This window comes from Ranitomeya variabilis, chromosome 1, assembly GCF_051348905.1.
Source record: "Ranitomeya variabilis isolate aRanVar5 chromosome 1, aRanVar5.hap1, whole genome shotgun sequence".
In the NCBI taxonomy this organism is placed as follows: domain Eukaryota; kingdom Metazoa; phylum Chordata; class Amphibia; order Anura; family Dendrobatidae; genus Ranitomeya; species Ranitomeya variabilis.
Genome location: NC_135232.1, coordinates 31,542,362 through 31,566,560, shown reverse-complemented (window position 1 = coordinate 31,566,560; position 24,199 = coordinate 31,542,362). Strand labels below are relative to the sequence as shown.

General features: G+C 48.5%; 1 protein-coding gene across 1 annotated transcript in view; it reads right to left on the bottom strand.

Annotated features, from left to right (window-relative positions):
- Positions 1-21,231, bottom strand: part of AMACR (alpha-methylacyl-CoA racemase) — a 54,783-nt gene extending 33,552 nt beyond the window's left edge. The window contains exons 1-3 of the mRNA XM_077281813.1: positions 21,101-21,231; positions 18,382-18,634; positions 13,744-13,887 (exon numbers count right to left, since the gene is read on the bottom strand). Coding sequence (XP_077137928.1) covers positions 13,744-13,887; positions 18,382-18,628 — 391 coding nt within the window. The 5' untranslated portion in view covers positions 18,629-18,634; positions 21,101-21,231. The remainder of the gene's footprint in view (positions 1-13,743; positions 13,888-18,381; positions 18,635-21,100) is intronic.
- Between the last annotated feature and the right edge of the window lie 2,968 nt (positions 21,232-24,199).

Genomic DNA, 24,199 nt, shown 5'->3' with positions numbered 1-24,199 from the left:
CTGTACTGCGCTGCTATCTCCGTGTATCACTCCTTGCCTACATTCTGACTATTCTCTGCCTGTCCCTCCTGTACTGCGCTGCTATCTCCGTGTATCACTCCTTGCCTACATTCTAACTATTCTCTACTCGCCCCTCCTGTACTGCGCTGCTATCTCCGTGTATGACTCCTTGCCTACATTCTGACTATTCTCTGCCTGCCCCTCCTGTACTGCGCTGCTATCTCCGTGTATCACTCCTTGCCTACCTTCTGACTATTCTCTGCCTGTCCCTCCTGTACTGCGCTGCTATCTCCGTGTATCACTCCTTGCCTACATTCTGACTATTCTCTGCCTGTCCCTCCTGTACTGCGCTGCTATCTCCGTGTATGACTCCTTGCCTACCTTCTGACTATTCTCTGCTCGCCCCTCCTGTACTGCGCTGCTATCTCCGTGTATGACTCCTTGCCTACATTCTGACTATTCTCTGCCTGCCCCTCCTGTACTGCGCTGCTATCTCCGTGTATCACTCCTTGCCTACATTCTGACTATTCTCTGCCTGTCCCTCCTGTACTGCGCTGCTATCTCCGTGTATCACTCCTTGCCTACATTCTGACTATTCTCTGCCTGCCCCTCCTGTACTGCGCTGCTATCTCCGTGTATCACTCCTTGCCTACATTCTGACTATTCTCTGCCTGTCCCTCCTGTACTGCGCTGCTATCTCCGTGTATGACTCCTTGCCTACCTTCTGACTATTCTCTGCCTGCCCCTCCTGTACTGCGCTGCTATCTCCGTGTATCACTCCTTGCCTACCTTCTGACTATTCTCTGCCTGTCCCTCCTGTACTGCGCTGCTATCTTTGTGTATCACTCCTTGCCTACCTTCTGACTATTCTCTGCCTGTCCCTCCTGTACTGCGCTGCTATCTCCGTGTATCACTCCTTGCCTACATTCTGACTATTCTCTGCCTGTCCCTCCTGTACTGCGCTGCTATCTTTGTGTATCACTCCTTGCCTACATTCTGACTATTCTCTGCTCGCCCCTCCTGTACTGCGCTGCTATCTTTGTGTATCACTCCTTGCCTACATTCTGACTATTCTCTGCTCGCCCCTCCTGTACTGCGCTGCTATCTCTGTGTATGACTCCTTGCCTACATTCTGACTATTCTCTGCCTGTCCCTCCTGTACTGCGCTGCTATCTCCGTGTATGACTCCTTGCCTACATTCTGACTATTCTCTGCCTGTCCCTCCTGTACTGCGCTGCTATCTTTGTGTATCACTCCTTGCCTACATTCTGACTATTCTCTGCCTGTCCCTCCTGTACTGCGCTGCTATCTCCGTGTATCACTCCTTGCCTACATTCTGACTATTCTCTGCCTGTCCGTCCTGTACTGCGCTGCTATCTCCGTGTATCACTCCTTGCCTACCTTCTGACTATTCTCTGCTCGTCCCTCCTGTACTGCGCTGCTATCTCCGTGTATCACTCCTTGCCTACCTTCTGACTATTCTCTGCTCGTCCCTCCTGTACTGCGCTGCTATCTCCGTGTATCACTCCTTGCCTACATTCTGACTATTCTCTGCCTGTCCGTCCTGTACTGCACTGCTATCTCCGTGTATGACTCCTTGCCTACCTTCTGACTATTCTCTACTCGCCCCTCCTGTACTGCGCTGCTATCTCCGTGTATCACTCCTTGCCTACATTCTGACTATTCTCTGCCTGTCCCTCCTGTACTGCGCTGCTATCTCCGTGTATCACTCCTTGCCTACCTTCTGACTATTCTCTGCCTGTCCCTCCTGTACTGCGCTGCTATCTCCGTGTATCACTCCTTGCCTACATTCTGACTATTCTCTGCCTGTCCCTCCTGTACTGCGCTGCTATCTTTGTGTATCACTCCTTGCCTACATTCTGACTATTCTCTGCTCGCCCCTCCTGTACTGCGCTGCTATCTCTGTGTATGACTCCTTGCCTACATTCTGACTATTCTCTGCCTGTCCCTCCTGTACTGCGCTGCTATCTCCGTGTATGACTCCTTGCCTACATTCTGACTATTCTCTGCCTGTCCCTCCTGTACTGCGCTGCTATCTTTGTGTATCACTCCTTGCCTACATTCTGACTATTCTCTGCCTGTCCCTCCTGTACTGCGCTGCTATCTCCGTGTATCACTCCTTGCCTACCTTCTGACTATTCTCTGCTCGTCCCTCCTGTACTGCGCTGCTATCTCCGTGTATCACTCCTTGCCTACCTTCTGACTATTCTCTGCTCGTCCCTCCTGTACTGCGCTGCTATCTCCGTGTATCACTCCTTGCCTACCTTCTGACTATTCTCTGCTCGCCCCTCCTGTACTGCGCTGCTATCTCCGTGTATCACTCCTTGCCTACATTCTGACTATTCTCTGCCTGTCCCTCCTGTACTGCGCTGCTATCTCCGTGTATCACTCCTTGCCTACCTTCTGACTATTCTCTGCCTGCCCCTCCTGTACTGCGCTGCTATCTCCGTGTATCACTCCTTGCCTACCTTCTGACTATTCTCTGCCTGTCCCTCCTGTACTGCACTGCTATCTCCGTGTATGACTCCTTGCCTACCTTCTGACTATTCTCTACTCGCCCCTCCTGTACTGCGCTGCTATCTCCGTGTATCACTCCTTGCCTACCTTCTGACTATTCTCTGCTCGTCCCTCCTGTACTGCGCTGCTATCTCCGTGTATCACTCCTTGCCTACCTTCTGACTATTCTCTGCTCGTCCCTCCTGTACTGCGCTGCTATCTCCGTGTATCACTCCTTGCCTACATTCTGACTATTCTCTGCCTGTCCGTCCTGTACTGCACTGCTATCTCCGTGTATGACTCCTTGCCTACCTTCTGACTATTCTCTACTCGCCCCTCCTGTACTGCGCTGCTATCTCCGTGTATCACTCCTTGCCTACATTCTGACTATTCTCTGCCTGTCCCTCCTGTACTGCGCTGCTATCTCCGTGTATCACTCCTTGCCTACCTTCTGACTATTCTCTGCCTGCCCCTCCTGTACTGCGCTGCTATCTCCGTGTATCACTCCTTGCCTACCTTCTGACTATTCTCTGCCTGTCCCTCCTGTACTGCGCTGCTATCTCCGTGTATCACTCCTTGCCTACATTCTGACTATTCTCTGCCTGTCCCTCCTGTACTGCGCTGCTATCTTTGTGTATCACTCCTTGCCTACATTCTGACTATTCTCTGCTCGCCCCTCCTGTACTGCGCTGCTATCTCTGTGTATGACTCCTTGCCTACATTCTGACTATTCTCTGCCTGTCCCTCCTGTACTGCGCTGCTATCTCCGTGTATGACTCCTTGCCTACATTCTGACTATTCTCTGCCTGTCCCTCCTGTACTGCGCTGCTATCTTTGTGTATCACTCCTTGCCTACATTCTGACTATTCTCTGCCTGTCCCTCCTGTACTGCGCTGCTATCTCCGTGTATCACTCCTTGCCTACCTTCTGACTATTCTCTGCTCGTCCCTCCTGTACTGCGCTGCTATCTCCGTGTATCACTCCTTGCCTACCTTCTGACTATTCTCTGCTCGTCCCTCCTGTACTGCGCTGCTATCTCCGTGTATCACTCCTTGCCTACCTTCTGACTATTCTCTGCTCGCCCCTCCTGTACTGCGCTGCTATCTCCGTGTATCACTCCTTGCCTACATTCTGACTATTCTCTGCCTGTCCCTCCTGTACTGCGCTGCTATCTCCGTGTATCACTCCTTGCCTACCTTCTGACTATTCTCTGCCTGCCCCTCCTGTACTGCGCTGCTATCTCCGTGTATCACTCCTTGCCTACCTTCTGACTATTCTCTGCCTGTCCCTCCTGTACTGCACTGCTATCTCCGTGTATGACTCCTTGCCTACCTTCTGACTATTCTCTACTCGCCCCTCCTGTACTGCGCTGCTATCTCCGTGTATCACTCCTTGCCTACATTCTGACTATTCTCTGCCTGTCCCTCCTGTACTGCGCTGCTATCTCCGTGTATCACTCCTTGCCTACATTCTGACTATTCTCTGCCTGCCCCTCCTGTACTGCGCTGCTATCTCCGTGTATCACTCCGTGCCTACATTCTGACTATTCTCTGCCTGTCCCTCCTGTACTGCGCTGCTATCTCTGTGTATCACTCCTTGCCTACATTCTGACTATTCTCTGCTTGTCCCTCCTGTACTGCGCTGCTATCTCCATGTATCACTCCTTGCCTACATTCTGACTATTCTCTGCCTGTCCCTCTTGTACTGCGCTGCTATCTCCGTGTATCACTCCTTGCCTACATTCTGACTATTCTCTGCCTGTCCCTCCTGTACTGCGCTGCTATCTCCATGTATCACTCCTTGCCTACATTCTGACTATTCTCTGCTCGCCCCTCTTGTACTGCGCTGCTATCTCCGTGTATCACTCCTTGTCTACCTTCTGACTATTCTCTGCCTGCCCCTCTTGTACTGCGCTGCTATCTCTGTGTATGACTCCTTGTCTACATTCTGACTATTCTCTGCCTGTCCCTCCTGTACTGCGCTGCTATCTTTGTGTATCACTCCTTGCCTACATTCTGACTATTCTCTGCCTGTCCCTCCTGTACTGCGCTGCTATCTTTGTGTATCACTCCTTGCCTACATTCTGACTATTCTCTGCCTGTCCCTCCTGTACTGCGCTGCTATCTCCGTGTATGACTCCTTGCCTACCTTCTGACTATTCTCTGCCTGCCCCTCCTGTACTGCGCTGCTATCTCCGTGTATCACTCCTTGCCTACATTCTGACTATTCTCTGCCTGCCCCTCCTGTACTGCGCTGCTATCTCCGTGTATCACTCCTTGCCTACATTCTGACTATTCTCTGCCTGCCCCTCCTGTACTGCGCTGCTATCTCCGTGTATCACTCCTTGCCTACCTTCTGACTATTCTCTGCCTGTCCCTCCTGTACTGCGCTGCTATCTCCGTGTATGACTCCTTGCCTACATTCTGACTATTCTCTGCCTGTCCCTCCTGTACTGCGCTGCTATCTCCGTGTATCACTCCTTGCCTACATTCTGACTATTCTCTGCCTGTCCCTCCTGTACTGCGCTGCTATCTCCATGTATCACTCCTTGCCTACCTTCTGACTATTCTCTGCCTGTCCCTCCTGTACTGCGCTGCTATCTCCGTGTATCACTCCTTGCCTAAATTCTGACTATTCTCTGCCTGTCCCTCCTGTACTGCGCTGCTATCTCCGCGTATCACTCCTTGCCTACATTCTGACTATTCTCTGCCTGTCCGTCCTGTACTGCGCTGCTATCTTTGTGTATCACTCCTTGCCTACATTCTGACTATTCTCTGCTCGCCCCTCCTGTACTGCGCTGCTATCTTTGTGTATCACTCCTTGCCTACATTCTGACTATTCTCTGCTCGCCCCTCCTGTACTGCGCTGCTATCTCCGTGTATCACTCCTTGCCTACCTTCTGACTATTCTCTGCTCGTCCCTCCTGTACTGCGCTGCTATCTCCGTGTATCACTCCTTGCCTACCTTCTGACTATTCTCTGCTCGCCCCTCCTGTACTGCGCTGCTATCTCCGTGTATGACTCCTTGCCTACATTCTGACTATTCTCTGCCTGTCCCTCCTGTACTGCGCTGCTATCTCTGTGTATCACTCCTTGCCTACCTTCTGACTATTCTCTGCCTGTCCCTCCTGTACTGCGCTGCTATCTCCGTGTATCACTCCTTGCCTACCTTCTGACTATTCTCTGCCTGTCCCTCCTGTACTGCGCTGCTATCTCCGTGTATGACTCCTTGCCTACATTCTGACTATTCTCTGCCTGCCCCTCCTGTACTGCGCTGCTATCTCCGTGTATGACTCCTTGCCTACATTCTGACTATTCTCTGCTCGCCCCTCCTGTACTGCGCTGCTATCTTTGTGTATCACTCCTTGCCTACCTTCTGACTATTCTCTGCCTGTCCGTCCTGTACTGCGCTGCTATCTCCGTGTATGACTCCTTGCCTACATTCTGACTATTCTCTGCCTGTCCCTCCTGTACCGCGCTGCTATCTCCGTGTATCACTCCTTGCCTACCTTCTGACTATTCTCTGCCTGCCCCTCCTGTACTGCTATCTCCGTGTATCACTCCTTGCCTACGTTCTGACTATTCTCTACTCGCCCCTCCTGTACTGCGCTGCTATCTCCGTGTATCACTCCTTGCCTACCTTCTGACTATTCTCTGCTCGCCCCTCCTGTACTGCGCTGCTATCTCCGTGTATCACTCCTTGCCTACCTTCTGACTATTCTCTGCCTGTCCCTCCTGTACTGCGCTGCTATCTCCGTGTATCACTCCTTGCCTACCTTCTGACTATTCTCTACTCGCCCCTCCTGTACCGCGCTGCTATCTCCGTGTATCACTCCTTGCCTACCTTCTGACTATTCTCTACTCGCCCCTCCTGTACCGCGCTGCTATCTCCGTGTATGACTCCTTGTCTACATTCTGACTATTCTCTGCCTGCCCCTCTTGTACTGCGCTGCTATCTCTGTGTATGACTCCTTGCCTACCTTCTGACTATTCTCTACTCGCCCCTCCTGTACTGCGCTGCTATCTCCGTGTATGACTCCTTGTCTACATTCTGACTATTCTCTGCCTGTCCGTCCTGTACTGCGCTGCTATCTCCGTGTATGACTCCTTGCCTACATTCTGACTATTCTCTGCCTGCCCCTCCTGTACTGCGCTGCTATCTCCGTGTATCACTCCTTGCCTACATTCTGACTATTCTCTGCCTGTCCCTCCTGTACTGCGCTGCTATCTCCGTGTATCACTCCTTGCCGACATTCTGACTATTCTCTGCCTGTCCCTCCTGTACTGCGCTGCTATCTCCGTGTATGACTCCTTGCCTACCTTCTGACTATTCTCTGCCTGCCCCTCCTGTACTGCGCTGCTATCTCCGTCTATCACTCCTTGCCTACCTTCTGACTATTCTCTGCCTGTCCCTCCTGTACTGCGCTGCTATCTCTGTGTATCACTCCTTGCCTACATTCTGACTATTCTCTGCCTGTCCCTCCTGTACTGCGCTGCTATCTCCGTGTATCACTCCTTGCCTACATTCTGACTATTCTCTACTCGCCCCTCCTGTACCGCGCTGCTATCTCCGTGTATGACTCCTTGTCTACATTCTGACTATTCTCTGCCTGCCCCTCTTGTACTGCGCTGCTATCTCCGTGTATCACTCCTTGCCTACCTTCTGACTATTCTCTGCCTGCCCCTCCTGTACTGCGCTGCTATCTCCGTGTATCACTCCTTGCCTACATTCTGACTATTCTCTGCCTGTCCCTCCTGTACTGCGCTGCTATCTCCGTGTATCACTCCTTGCCTACATTCTGACTATTCTCTGCTCGCCCCTCCTGTACTGCGCTGCTATCTCTGTGTATCACTCCTTGCCTACATTCTGACTATTCTCTGCCTGCCCCTCCTGTACTGCGCTGCTATCTCCGTGTATCACTCCTTGCCTACCTTCTGACTATTCTCTGCCTGTCCCTCCTGTACTGCGCTGCTATCTCCATGTATCACTCCTTGCCTACATTCTGACTATTCTCTGCCTGCCCCTCCTGTACTGCGCTGCTATCTCCGTGTATCACTCCTTGCCTACATTCTGACTATTCTCTGCCTGTCCCTCCTGTACTGCGCTGCTATCTCCGTGTATCACTCCTTGCCTACATTCTGACTATTCTCTGCCTGTCCCTCCTGTACTGCGCTGCTATCTCCGTGTATCACTCCTTGCCTACATTCTAACTATTCTCTACTCGCCCCTCCTGTACTGCGCTGCTATCTCCGTGTATGACTCCTTGCCTACATTCTGACTATTCTCTGCCTGCCCCTCCTGTACTGCGCTGCTATCTCCGTGTATCACTCCTTGCCTACCTTCTGACTATTCTCTGCCTGCCCCTCCTGTACTGCGCTGCTATCTCCGTGTATCACTCCTTGCCTACATTCTGACTATTCTCTGCCTGTCCCTCCTGTACTGCGCTGCTATCTCCGTGTATGACTCCTTGCCTACCTTCTGACTATTCTCTGCCTGCCCCTCCTGTACTGCGCTGCTATCTCCGTGTATCACTCCTTGCCTACCTTCTGACTATTCTCTGCCTGTCCCTCCTGTACTGCGCTGCTATCTTTGTGTATCACTCCTTGCCTACCTTCTGACTATTCTCTGCCTGTCACTCCTGTACTGCGCTGCTATCTCCGTGTATCACTCCTTGCCTACATTCTGACTATTCTCTGCTCTCCCCTCCTGTACTGCGCTGCTATCTCCGTGTGTCACTCCTTGCCTACATTCTGACTATTCTCTGCCTGTCCCTCCTGTACTGCGCTGCTATCTCCGTGTATCACTCCTTGTCTACATTCTGACTATTCTCTGCCTGTCCGTCCTGTACTGCGCTGCTATCTCCGTGTATCACTCCTTGCCTACCTTCTGACTATTCTCTGCTCGCCCCTCCTGTACTGCGCTGCTATCTTTGTGTATCACTCCTTGCCTACCTTCTGACTATTCTCTGCCTGTCCGTCCTGTACTGCGCTGCTATCTCCGTGTATGACTCCTTGTCTACCTTCTGACTATTCTCTGCCTGTCCCTCCTGTACTGCGCTGCTATCTTTGTGTATCACTCCTTGCCTACATTCTGACTATTCTCTGCCTGTCCCTCCTGTACTGCGCTGCTATCTCCGTGTATCACTCCTTGCCTACATTCTGACTATTCTCTGCTCGCCCCTCCTGTACTGCGCTGCTATCTTTGTGTATCACTCCTTGCCTACATTCTGACTATTCTCTGCTCGCCCCTCCTGTACTGCGCTGCTATCTTTGTGTATCACTCCTTGCCTACATTCTGACTATTCTCTGCCTGTCCCTCCTGTACTGCGCTGCTATCTCCGTGTATCACTCCTTGCCTACCTTCTGACTATTCTCTGCCTGTCCCTCCTGTACTGCGCTGCTATCTCCATGTATCACTCCTTGCCTACATTCTGACTATTCTCTGCCTGCCCCTCCTGTACTGCGCTGCTATCTCCGTGTATGACTCCTTGCCTACCTTCTGACTATTCTCTGCTCGCTCCTCCTGTACTGCGCTGCTATCTCTGTGTATCACTCCTTGCCTACATTCTGACTATTCTCTGCCTGTCCCTCCTGTACTGCGCTGCTATCTCCGTGTATCACTCCTTGCCTACATTCTGACTATTCTCTGCTCGCCCCTCCTGTACCGCGCTGCTATCTCCGTGTATGACTCCTTGTCTACATTCTGACTATTCTCTGCCTGCCCCTCTTGTACTGCGCTGCTATCTCCGTGTATCACTCCTTGCCTACCTTCTGACTATTCTCTGCCTGCCCCTCCTGTACTGCGCTGCTATCTCCGTGTATCACTCCTTGCCTACATTCTGACTATTCTCTGCCTGTCCCTCCTGTACTGCGCTGCTATCTCCGTGTATGACTCCTTGCCTACCTTCTGACTATTCTCTGCTCGCCCCTCCTGTACTGCGCTGCTATCTCCGTGTATGACTCCTTGCCTACATTCTGACTATTCTCTGCCTGCCCCTCCTGTACTGCGCTGCTATCTCCGTGTATCACTCCTTGCCTACATTCTGACTATTCTCTGCCTGTCCCTCCTGTACTGCGCTGCTATCTCCGTGTATCACTCCTTGCCTACATTCTGACTATTCTCTGCCTGTCCCTCCTGTACTGCGCTGCTATCTCCGTGTATGACTCCTTGCCTACATTCTGACTATTCTCTGCTCGCCCCTCCTGTACTGCGCTGCTATCTCCGTGTATGACTCCTTGCCTACATTCTGACTATTCTCTGCCTGCCCCTCCTGTACTGCGCTGCTATCTCCGTGTATCACTCCTTGCCTACCTTCTGACTATTCTCTGCCTGTCCCTCCTGTACTGCGCTGCTATCTCCATGTATCACTCCTTGCCTACATTCTGACTATTCTCTGCCTGCCCCTCCTGTACTGCGCTGCTATCTCCGTGTATCACTCCTTGCCTACATTCTGACTATTCTCTGCCTGTCCCTCCTGTACTGCGCTGCTATCTTTGTGTATCACTCCTTGCCTACCTTCTGACTATTCTCTGCCTGTCCCTCCTGTACTGCGCTGCTATCTTTGTGTATCACTCCTTGCCTACATTCTGACTATTCTCTGCTCGCCCCTCCTGTACTGCGCTGCTATCTCCGTGTATCACTCCTTGCCTACATTCTGACTATTCTCTGCTCGCCCCTCCTGTACTGCGCTGCTATCTCTGTGTATGACTCCTTGCCTACATTCTGACTATTCTCTGCCTGTCCCTCCTGTACTGCGCTGCTATCTCCGTGTATGACTCCTTGCCTACATTCTGACTATTCTCTGCCTGTCCCTCCTGTACTGCGCTGCTATCTTTGTGTATCACTCCTTGCCTACATTCTGACTATTCTCTGCCTGTCCCTCCTGTACTGCGCTGCTATCTCCGTGTATCACTCCTTGCCTACATTCTGACTATTCTCTGCCTGTCCGTCCTGTACTGCGCTGCTATCTCCGTGTATCACTCCTTGCCTACCTTCTGACTATTCTCTGCTCGTCCCTCCTGTACTGCGCTGCTATCTCCGTGTATCACTCCTTGCCTACATTCTGACTATTCTCTGCCTGTCCGTCCTGTACTGCACTGCTATCTCCGTGTATGACTCCTTGCCTACCTTCTGACTATTCTCTACTCGCCCCTCCTGTACTGCGCTGCTATCTCCGTGTATCACTCCTTGCCTACATTCTGACTATTCTCTGCCTGTCCCTCCTGTACTGCGCTGCTATCTCCGTGTATCACTCCTTGCCTACATTCTGACTATTCTCTGCCTGCCCCTCCTGTACTGCGCTGCTATCTCCGTGTATCACTCCTTGCCTACATTCTGACTATTCTCTGCCTGTCCCTCCTGTACTGCGCTGCTATCTCTGTGTATCACTCCTTGCCTACATTCTGACTATTCTCTGCTTGTCCCTCCTGTACTGCGCTGCTATCTCCATGTATCACTCCTTGCCTACCTTCTGACTATTCTCTGCCTGTCCCTCTTGTACTGCGCTGCTATCTCCGTGTATCACTCCTTGCCTACCTTCTGACTATTCTCTGCTCGCCCCTCCTGTACTGCGCTGCTATCTTTGTGTATCACTCCTTGCCTACATTCTGACTATTCTCTGCCTGTCCCTCCTGTACTGCGCTGCTATCTCCGTGTATCACTCCTTGTCTACATTCTGACTATTCTCTGCTCGCCCCTCCTGTACTGCGCTGCTATCTCCATGTATGACTCCTTGCCTACCTTCTGACTATTCTCTGCCTGTCCCTCCTGTACTGCGCTGCTATCTCCGTGTATCACTCCTTGCCTACCTTCTGACTATTCTCTGCCTGTCCCTCCTGTACTGCGCTGCTATCTCCATGTATCACTCCTTGCCTACATTCTGACTATTCTCTGCCTGCCCCTCCTGTACTGCGCTGCTATCTCCGTGTATCACTCCTTGCCTACATTCTGACTATTCTCTGCCTGTCCCTCCTGTACTGCGCTGCTATCTCCGTGTATCACTCCTTGCCTACATTCTGACTATTCTCTGCCTGTCCCTCCTGTACTGCGCTGCTATCTCCGTGTATGACTCCTTGCCTACCTTCTGACTATTCTCTGCCTGCCCCTCCTGTACTGCGCTGCTATCTTTGTGTATCACTCCTTGCCTACATTCTGACTATTCTCTGCTCGCCCCTCCTGTACTGCGCTGCTATCTCTGTGTATGACTCCTTGCCTACATTCTGACTATTCTCTGCCTGTCCCTCCTGTACTGCGCTGCTATCTCCATGTATGACTCCTTGCCTACATTCTGACTATTCTCTGCTCGCCCCTCCTGTACTGCGCTGCTATCTCCGTGTATGACTCCTTGCCTACATTCTGACTATTCTCTGCCTGTCCCTCCTGTACTGCGCTGCTATCTTTGTGTATCACTCCTTGCCTACATTCTGACTATTCTCTGCCTGTCCCTCCTGTACTGCACTGCTATCTCCGTGTATGACTCCTTGCCTACCTTCTGACTATTCTCTACTCGCCCCTCCTGTACTGCGCTGCTATCTCCGTGTATCACTCCTTGCCTACATTCTGACTATTCTCTGCCTGTCCCTCCTGTACTGCGCTGCTATCTCCGTGTATCACTCCTTGCCTACATTCTGACTATTCTCTGCCTGCCCCTCCTGTACTGCGCTGCTATCTCCGTGTATCACTCCTTGCCTACATTCTGACTATTCTCTGCCTGTCCCTCCTGTACTGCGCTGCTATCTCTGTGTATCACTCCTTGCCTACATTCTGACTATTCTCTGCTTGTCCCTCCTGTACTGCGCTGCTATCTCCATGTATCACTCCTTGCCTACATTCTGACTATTCTCTGCCTGTCCCTCTTGTACTGCGCTGCTATCTCCGTGTATCACTCCTTGCCTACATTCTGACTATTCTCTGCTTGTCCCTCCTGTACTGCGCTGCTATCTCCATGTATCACTCCTTGCCTACATTCTGACTATTCTCTGCCTGTCCCTCCTGTACTGCGCTGCTATCTCCGTGTATCACTCCTTGCCTACATTCTGACTATTCTCTGCCTGTCCCTCCTGTACTGCGCTGCTATCTCCATGTATCACTCCTTGCCTACATTCTGACTATTCTCTGCTCGCCCCTCTTGTACTGCGCTGCTATCTCCGTGTATCACTCCTTGCCTACATTCTGACTATTCTCTGCCTGTCCCTCCTGTACTGCGCTGCTATCTCCGTGTATGACTCCTTGCCTACATTCTGACTATTCTCTGCCTGTCCGTCCTGTACTGCGCTGCTATCTTTGTGTATGACTCCTTGCCTACCTTCTGACTATTCTCTGCCTGTCCGTCCTGTACTGCGCTGCTATCTCCGTGTATGACTCCTTGTCTACCTTCTGACTATTCTCTGCCTGTCCCTCCTGTACTGCGCTGCTATCTTTGTGTATCACTCCTTGCCTACATTCTGACTATTCTCTGCCTGTCCCTCCTGTACTGCGCTGCTATCTCCGTGTATGACTCCTTGCCTACCTTCTGACTATTCTCTGCCTGTCCCTCCTGTACTGCGCTGCTATCTTTGTGTATCACTCCTTGCCTACATTCTGACTATTCTCTGCTCGCCCCTCCTGTACTGCGCTGCTATCTCCGTGTATCACTCCTTGCCTACATTCTGACTATTCTCTGCTCGCCCCTCCTGTACTGCGCTGCTATCTCCGTTCCCCTCTCCTCTACTCCAGGGTCCCTGTAGAATCCTGCACTCATCTCCAGCAGCAGGACGCTAAGCCCCGCCTCCTGTGGTCACATGATCGCCGGTCCTTCTGCTTCCTGCTATCCTCAGCGTCCCCTCTCACCACGCTGCTCAGGTCCCATCCCCACACCATCTGACCCCGGCTCTCCCGCAGTGTGGATGAGTCACCCTGCTCAGCTGTGGCAGTTCACTGGTGCTGACAGGATCCTGATAAGCTCCAGACACATGAGCTTTTTCATTTAATGCTCATTTTTATCCTCTTATCAAGGGGGGCGTGGCACACAGGATGATTATGCAGAGAAGCTTAAAGTCACGCCCCTGAGGATCCTGTGAGACAAACCTCCTTGGAAAAGATCAAAGATAAAATTTTATTTAAAAAAAAAAAAAAAAAATTAATTCTCAGGGGAAAAACGGGAATAAAATAACAAAAAAAATGGGCACTTTTGACCCGATGACAGGTCGTCTTTAAGGATATAGTCTCTACAGACCCCCCTCCACATACCTGAGACGGAGACATAATTAAGGTCGTGACCCGCAGATTTCGCATATTTCCCAGACTGCCCAAATCCACTCAGCCGTGCGTATATGAGCTGTGGATTTTCCTTTAGTAAAACCTCAGGCCCGATACCCAGATTTTCCATCACGCCTGTAATTCAGAGCACAAATACACATGTAACTATGTGTGACCTCCTTAACATTCTCAAAATATATTCCCTTAAAGGGTATGCAGATTTTTGCAAAAACCATACTCCCGTTTTGTGTACACAGCTCTTATGCAGATCTAGTTGTCCCTGAGGTTACAATCTGCAAACAGACCCTCTGTGAAGTCAGATTATACAGTATGGAAATGTCTACCTATCAGCCACAAACACTAAATGATAGGAGACCAAGATTGCTTGGAAATGTGGTTAATTTTGGCTCCGTTAGAAGCATTTCAGGGTCCTGGAGTGGCCTAGCCTGTCTCCAGAACTGACCCCAATAGAAAATCTTTGGAGGCAGCTGAAACTCAAAGTTGTTGTCAGCGTAAGCCCAGAAACCTGAAAGATCTGTATGGAGGAGGGGGCCAAAATCCCTGCTGCAGTGTGTGCGAACTGGGTCAAGAACTACAGGAAAACCCTGACCTCTGTAATTGTAAACAAAGGCTTCTATACCAAATATTAAAGTTCTGTTTTTCTATTGTATCAAATAATTATTTCATGCAATAAAATGCAAACTAATTATGTAAAAATCATACAACGTGATTTTCTGGATTTTTTTTTAAGATCTTGTCTTTCACAGGTGAAGTGTACCTACGATAAAAATTACAGACCTCTCCATTCTTTGTAGGGGGGAAACTTGCAAAATCGGCAGCGTATCAAATACGGTACCTATTTTCCCCATTGTACATAATACCGTAAAATAAAATGTGGTGGGCTTCTCCACTATCATACTGTGCTGATGCAGTTTATAGGGTGTTGCCGCCCATTGTGTATCTGTATCCGGGAACTACATTGTTTTATGCACTGCAATCTCCAGGAATCTTAGTCGGAGGAATCTAAAACAAGTCTGTGCAGCATTAAGAGTCAGTCTGTGTACAGCAGACATTCTCTACATAGCATTCCATATTTGTAAAATAGTCAAAAGTTAGGCACAACTGGTTCCTGCAATAGTTTTCCTTGTTCTTATTGGAACGTGCACATTGTAGATTCAGACTGAAGGCAGTAAAACCACGAAGAAACATATGGGAACAAGGAGTAAAGAAACACATGAAAAAAAAACCCCAGAATATGTGTTACACCTTTGATTCATCAAAATACCCCCTTTTACTCTGATTACAACCTTATACCTCCTTTTGACATCTCTGAAGCGGCTTCAGCGGGTGTCACCTGGATTGGCTTCCAAAGTCTTGAAGGAGCTCCTAGAGGTGCTGAGCTCTTGACGGCTCTTCGCCTTCACCCTGCGTCCAACTCATCCTAAACCATCTCAGTTGGGTTGAGGTCAGGTGATTGTAGAGGCCATGTCCTCTGAAGCAGCCCCCATCCCTCTCCTCTTCGGTGATATTACCCTTACATAGCCGGGAGGTGTTTTGGGCCATTTTTCGGGTCAAATTATTGTCCCATTAAGCTAAGACCAGATGGGATGGAAGTCGCTACAGAATGATGTGGTAGCCATTCTGGTGAAGTGTGCCACGGATTTGGAATAAATCACCAACAAGGTCACCACCAGAGCACCCCCACACCTCCTCTCCATGCTTCACCACAAATGTACAAACGATCCACTCACCTTTTCTTCATCTCACAGAAACATGGTGGTTGGTACCAAAAATCAAAAATTTTGACACACAGACAACAATACAAATTTCCACTGATCTTATGTCTAGTTTTTGTATTTCTTGGCCCCAACAAGTCTCTTCTTCTTTTGTGCAGTTGTCAGTATTTGCTTCTTTGTAGCACTTTGACCGTAAAGTGCTCCTCACTGTCTCCTCTGAAAAGGTTGATGTTGAGATGTATCTGCTACTTGATATAATTTTTGAGGGCTTTTATCTAATTTGCAGTCAGTTTTTGGCTTCTGAGAAAGGTAACTCTGATGAACTTATCCTCTGCAGCAGGTGTTATGTTTTCCTTTCCTTTTATGGGGCAGTTCACGAGACAATTTTATCATAGCTATTTGTCATACATCTGCTTCCCTGTCCACTGAGCCACAGCAGATACACTTTTTCTATGGGTGTTCAGTTTCTTTTATTCTTGTTTCAGTATTGATTGAGTGACAGATGTTTTCATTTACTCAGTTGTCTGTCCTATCACCTTTCGGGTGCGGCTTTATATACTTTCCCCCTCTGCTGGTATTCCCTGCTGGTGATAGTCTCAGTACGTAGTTTATCCTTTATTTTTTATTTCATGGTTTCTTTTACTCACTCTGGGATCACTTTTTATTTTAACACGTTCCCTTCTCTAGGAAATTTGCACTCTGCTCTGCCCTCTGGTTCTTTAGGAGGAACGTGAATCGCTCGACAGCCTTTCAGGCAAAATGGGTCCAAGTTGCCTTCATCTAGTCTGTGGTTAGGGCTTCCTCGACTCTTGTAGGCACCAGTAGGGACTGCTGGGTCAAGATCTCTAGTGTGCACATGAAGTCAGTTGCAGTTTTTAGTGTGTTACCTATTTACCCAAATGAGTTGCTACACTATCATAACAGCTTGATGATTTTCATGATTGCACTTGAGGATACCTTCCGTGGTCTATCAATATTCCGGATTGACTGACCTTCATGTCTTACAGTTAAGACGGACAAATGTCCGTCATTATTTAGGTGAGTGGTTCTTGCCATGTTCTGGTTTACAACAGTTATTGAAAAAGAATCAGAACTGTAAAGAGCTATGTACCTACACAACCTCTGCCAAATACACTGTATGGTCGCAGACACTTTCTGAAGATCAGTGATTCCACAAACGAATCCTTCACAAGGCAACCTGTTCACTGGAAGCCATTCCAGGTGAAACCTGACGAAGGTGGAGAACAGAATGTCAACGGGGTGTAAAGTTGTCAGAATAAAAGTGGGGTACATTGAGGAAGCTAAGATTTATTACATATTCTGCTTAGTTTCACATGTGTTTTACTCCTTGTTTCCATATGTGTTACTTCATGGTTCTGTCTGAATCTAAAATGTGCATATTGCAAGAAGAACAAGGAAATCCATTGCATTGAACAGGGGAATCTAAACTTTTGACCAGTACTGTAGGTAGAGACATTGTGATTTTCCCTTTATTAGGAGTGGAGGACTCTTTACCTAAGTCCTGCAACACGACAGGAAATTCAGAGCGCTGGAAGAGTAGTCTCTAAACCTCCCCAAAGGCACAAGCGACCAGTAGGAATATTTCACTGGACTTCTTGATAAATATTTCTTCGGTTATTTGTAGTATTTAAAAATATTAATTGCCCACAACTTCATACCCTCAATGGAAGTTTTACACTCTGCGGCATCCGATGCAACACTCTGAAGTCGGCATGTCGTAGAAGTTGTAAGATAGCGCTTACTGAGTGTGTTGGGGGACACTGACTTGGCCACGATATTCAGGCACACAGGAACGGGTTTCTCACACAAACAGTCCATGCGGTTTATTTTTATGCAGCATCAACCGGGTCATGCACAGTCCTCCTTTGACTAGTTCCCGGGGGTGTCCATGCACCGTATCAATGTCTACTTTCATAGCATCACGACATGAGACTGCAATCTCTAAACAAGCTGGTCCTCTTCTGACCAGTTACCATGGGTGACCGCACAGTTCATAGAAAACCCCATTATCTGGAGTTACCATTCTGGAGCTCCTGCTCCACACGCTGACTCCTTGTCATTCCACACTCATGGGAAGCAGCGTAACGGGGATCACTGTCCTGTCCAGGGCACTCACAACAGTCCAGACCCTCAGAAGGTCAGTAGCTCCCTAATGCAGTGCCACTCTCTCCCTGCACATTCGGCCTTTCCATGTGCTATTCAGGACGTCGGTCCCCATCTGGGACCTTCCAACACACAGGCCTCTCTGTGTTCTATTCAGGACGTCCATCCCCACTTGGGACCATCCAACACACAGGCCATCAGGTACCAAAGCCTCACCACATGCTCTTCAGGGAGATAGAACTCCCAACACATAGGCTTTTCCAGGACCCTACATATGGACCAAACAGATCCAAACACTCTCCCCCAAGTGACCACACCATGGTCACATTATGTAAATGTAACCCCTCCCCTGGGTGGCAGGTGTGTGTGGTTAGTCAGAACCGCCCAGCACTCCAACTAACCCTGTAAGCCTCCCTTTACAACTACATTCTAGGCTTACAAAGCAGTCTCCCTCTGCGACACATACCGGCCATTTACAATCATGGCGGACACTGTTTCATTATCACCATTACAGTTACGCCCCCATGTGTATCCTGAGAACATAGAGTGCCCCCTAGCTGTAACGGGTCACTGCATCACAAAGTATTGGGTCAGATTGTCTATTAACTCAGAATTCCCTAACAAGTTGCAAAAAATAAGTTTTCCAAAAATGGACAACCCCTTTAAAAAGGATGCTTGCTGTATCATCTCTAACAGGGTGTAAGAAAATGGGTTTAGGAAACCAGATGACCGCTTGGTAAAAAATACGTGTATCGTCGCAATAACTTACCGTGACGGAAAGGCTCAATGAGGACGTCGGACTGCTTACATAACGTCTTCAGGACACTGATCCCTTGGGGGGTCTTCAGATTTAAAGCTATCGATTTTTTACCCCGTGCCATAGTGTCACTTGAAAACGTAGTGTTGGCTTTATCCACCCGGATGACTTTGGCCCCGAAGTCAGCGAGTATCATTCCACAGAATGGAACAGGGGCCAGTCCGGCCAGTTCCAGCACTCGGACCCCAGCCAAGGCCATTGCTGCCTACGTAAAGGACAATACAATTAGCACCGAGCGTCCATTATGATTACACATCAAATCCACCACTGGGTAATCACCTATTACTGAGCTTCTCACAAAATAACTACCGAAGGAGTGAAAAATCCACATCCAAAATCTTCTACCGTTTTGAGTATACAGTTCCTGTGCACATCTATATGTGTAACACGGTAACAGACAACAAACCCAGTGCAGTCTGACCCCGCAGTCACTCTTCCTTTCGACTGCCCCCTACTTCTTGTTAGCCTACCTATTATAAAGGTCGGCACAGGAGCTGTATACAGAAAATGGAGGGAGAGTTTTTTTGATGGGAAATGCTTGCAACGTTGCTTCTTTTCCATTTTTGAAGCACTCAAATAATAAAAAATAAAATGTGTCTGCGGGGAGGAGATCATTGTGTAGGAAACATTTTGCATATTGCAGCCCAGTTTCTAATTTTGCTTCATTAGATCCAGAAGCTGCATATTTATGGCACTGTATCCTCCTGTTACCTGATTTGGGGGGGATCTAAAACAAGTCTGTGCAGCACAGAAAAGCAGTCTGTTGTACAGCAATTCTTAGAAATTGCCTACTGTTAACTGACTTTTACCCATGTGTGCCAATGGGACAGCTTTCTACATGATATTGCATGGAGTCTATTCATAAGAGAGGGTCCTGAGTGTAGGACCCTCCTGTATGATGTCCTAAGACACTAGCAGTGCATACGGACAGGCGTTGCCAATAGTTTTCTTTTCTACGGCAGAGCAAGCAATAAATTAACAACTTTGCTCAGGATCTCAGGACTCAAGGACGTTCTGTCAATGATTGAGAAATTCTAAACTTCTAAAGAGTGACAATAATGTGGATTTATCACCAAGATAGGACGGGTGATAACGGGCCGACGGCTGAGAGTCCAACAACTGGGACTACACACAGCAGTACCCGCACTATATACACACAGCAGTACCCGCACTATATACACACAGCAGTACACGTACTATATACACAGCAGTACCCGCACTATATACACACAGCAGTACCCGCACTATATACACAGCAGTACCCGCACTATATACACACAGCAGTACACGTACTATATACACAGCAGTACCCGCACTATATACACACAGCAGTACCCGCACTATATACACACAGCAGTACCCGCACTATATACACACAGCAGTACCCGCACTATATACACACAGCAGTACCCGCACTATATACACACACAGCAGTACCCGCACTATATACACACAGCAGTACCCGCACTATATACACACAGCAGTACACGTACTATATACACAGCAGTACCCGCACTATATACACACAGCAGTACCCGCACTATATACACACACAGCAGTACACGTACTATATACACAGCAGTACCCGCACTATATACACAGCAGTACCCGCACTATATACACAGCAGTACCTGCACTATATACACACAGCAGTACCCGCACTATATACACACAGCAGTACCCGCACTATATACACACAGCAGTACCCACACTATATACACACAGCAGTACCCGCACTATATACACACAGCAGTACCCGCACTATATACACACAGCTGTACCCGCACTCTATACCAACAGCAGTACCCACACTATATACACACAGCAGTACCCGCACTATATATACACAGCAGTACCCACACTATATACACACAGCAGTACCCGCACTATATACACACAGCAGTACCCGCACTATATACACACAGCAGTACCCACACTATATACACACAGCAGTACCCGCACTATATACACACAGCAGTACCCGCACTATACACACAGCAGTACCCGCACTATATACACACACAGTAGTACCCACACTATATACACACAGCAGTACCCGCACTATACACACAGCAGTACCCACACTATATACACACAGCAGTACCCGCACTATACACACAGCAGTACCCACACTATATACACACAGCAGTACCCGCACTATATACACACAGCAGTACCCACACTATATACACACAGCAGTACCCGCACTATATACACACAGCAGTACCCACACTATATACACACAGCAGTACCCGCACTATATACACACAGCAGTACCCGCACTATATACACACAGCAGTACCCGCACTATATACACAGCAGTACCCGCACTATATACACACAGCAGTACCCGCACTATACACACAGCAGTACCCGCACTATATACACACACAGTAGTACCCACACTATATACACACAGCAGTACCCGCACTATACACACAGCAGTACCCACACTATATACACACAGCAGTACCCGCACTATACACACAGCAGTACCCACACTATATACACACAGCAGTACCCGCACTATATACACACAGCAGTACCCACACTATATACACACAGCAGTACCCGCACTATATACACACAGCAGTACCCGCACTATATACACAGCAGTACCCGCACTATATACACACACACAGCAGTACCCACACTATATACACACATGTACCTGCTCTGTCTGCTCTGTTCTCGGCTCCTCTCTCCTTCAGACACTTCCTGCTGCAGTTTCCTCCCCCAGGAAGCTGTCAGTGTTCTCTGCCCTCAGACTTCTCTGACACTGATCTCTGCTCTCTGTGTCTCCAGCATGTCAGGATAGTTCATTAATCATAGAACACTATCTGCAGATCAGATAACTAGATCTACTAATGTTTATTTGGTCCTGCCAATAAAGCTTCTTTGAACTGAATTGATAACAGGAGGGTAGTGGTAGTAACATCTAGTAGACAGAATATATCATAAAGCAGTGTAATATTGTCTTCTCTTATGTAAGAGGTAGAAATTTAATGTAGTATATAGTATATACAGCCTTCCTCCATGTACTCTATAGTATATACCTGCAGTGTAGTATACGGTATATACAGCCTTCTTCCATGTACTCTATAGTATATACCTGGAGTGCAGTATACGGTATATATAGCCTTCTTCCATGTCCTCTAAAGTATATACCTGCAGTGTAGTATATATTTTATACAGCCTTTGTCATGACTCAGCTGTTGGGTGACTCCGGACCAGGGGCTCCTTCCATGTCCCTAACACTAGGGGGCGCCCTAGCTCGCCCTATTCCCCGGTATACTTCTGAAGGTGAAGATGCCGGTGCCTCCACCCTTGCCTTATCTCCTGAATCAGCCCACAGTCTTATCCTCCCCCACCCAGGGAGGAGGGAAGCTGCCGTGCACCTCAGTACACCAAACCGATGAACAAGGCAACACAAACAAGGGTAACTGAAAATACAAACCATACAAATATTCACTGGAGAATAGGACGGGGGGAAAGCAAAATAAGAGGAGGGAAGGGAATTATCACACTTACAAACTACGCAACAGTCACAGATAACTCCTCCAAACTCCTCATATAACCACCAAAACACCTCACCTCCAAGCGATGCAGCATAAGCTAGCTCTGACAATGTGTTTCAATCATGACCCAGATTATAAAGGAGATGGGAGTGGCTAACCGAGCTCCCAACATGGCTGATTAACCCCTGTTCTGCCAAAGAAATTAATACCATTTAAAAGGAAGGTGAAGTGCTTCTTTTCAGCGCAGTCAGATGCTGCGGTCCTCTGGCTCCTTTCTGTTGTTGTAACCACGTGACTGTACCCCCCTTCTACGAGGGAACTCAGGAGTGGGTTTATTGGGGTGTGCCACGTGAAAAGACTGTATCAGTCTGGCCACATGGACGTCAGATGCTGGTACCCACATCCTCTCCTCAGGACTGTATCCCCTCCAACAACCTAAACGTTAATCCATTATCTGAAATTCTAGGTTTCCATTGACAATGACAGGAGATGGTGGTAGTGGTGATGGTACAGAAGATGCAATGCATGTTTTGAAAAGAGATTGATGAAATACATTATGGATCCTAACAGTGACGGCAAAGCAAGGCGGAATGCTACGGGATTGACAATGGCTACAATCTTATAAGGACCGATAAACCTGAGACCCAGTTTCCAAGATGGAACCTTCAACTTAATGTTTCTAGAGGACAACCACATCAAGTCACCAACACACAGGTCCGGACCCACCAAACGTCTCAGATCAGCCCCACTCTTATATTTGGATCCCATCTTCCTCAAATTATTAGTTATCCTCTGCCACACGGACTTACTAGATGATGAAAACCATTCCTCTTCAGGTAATCCAGAAGAACGATTCTTATTAAATGAGCTGAAATGAGGATGAAACCCATACGCCCCAAAAAATGGGGACTTACCAGTAGATTCATGACGATTATTTACTGCAAATTCGGTTAACAGTAAGTAGGTAATCCAGTCCTCCTGATTCTCAGACACAAAACACCTAAGATATGTCTCCAGATTAGATTTAACCAGTTCAGTCTGCCCATTAGACTGTGAGTGAAATGCAGAATAAAATGACATGGATCCCCAGAGGAGTGCAAAATGCCCTCCAAAACATGGAAACAAACTGTACTCCCCCAGGGTCAGAAACAATATCTGTCGGGAACCCATGTAATTTTACAATTTCCCTGACGAAAATTTACGCCAAGGACTTGGCGTTCTGTAAAACTGGTAATGCAATAAAATGAGACATCTTACTGTCATGATCCGTTCCAGGGTTTAATTCTGTCTACCCTTTTTCTGGGCGGATCATGTCAAGGGTTAACTTTGCTCTGCCTCATTCTGGGTTCAGGTGTGCTATTTAGCTCCGAGGTATCCTGCTGGCGGTGTCAGCTATAGTTCTGCTTTCGGCATGTGAACCTGACTCTGGCAGCTCTTGATCTGTCCTGCTGTGATCCCTGACTTGCCCCGTGTCTGTTGACTCCCTCTGTCTGCCCTTTTCCCAGTGTTTCCCTGTTTGTTGGCTTGATTCTCTGGTTTTTGACTTGGCTCGTATTCGGACTCGCTTCTGCCTTCTGTCTTTGTCTTATACGCCTCTGACTTTTGCTGAACCCTCTGGCTTGTTTCTGACCATGTACACTGCTGATACTATTGGTACTTCTGCTTCTAATGGTTTTTTGACTCAGCTTGTCTGACCACTCTCTCGCCACTTCATGGTGTCTGTGCTGCTGCTCTGTGTGTGCAGTATTACTTCCCTCTCAATCTCCCCCTAGTGGAGGTTGCGCTATACTGCACTGCAGCAGCATGACATTATAGCTGACCATACATTTAAAGGGATTTCTGCATTTTTTTCTCTGCTCTGTTTGCTATGGATCCGCTCCATACCTTGGATCAAATGGACAGTTTAACAGTGTTGATACAAGACCTGTTTGTGGAACAGAGGGCCTTGTCCTTGTCTCATAACCACCTGCAAAGGGAGCTTTCTGACACAGTAAAATCATTGCAGACTGACTGTAAGCACTCTAACACTGTTGACGTCTCATTGCACTCTCCTGAACCTACAGTCAAGCTCCCAGATACCTTCTCCGGGAAGAGGGAGAGATTCCATACTTTTAAGGAGAGTTGTAAGCTATTTTGTTCTCTTAGGCCCCAATCTTCTGGAGATGAGAGTCAACGGGTGGGGATAATCATTTCCTTTCTGCGGGAGGAACCTCAGTCGTGGGCTTTCTCTTTACCTGCTTCTGCCTCAAACG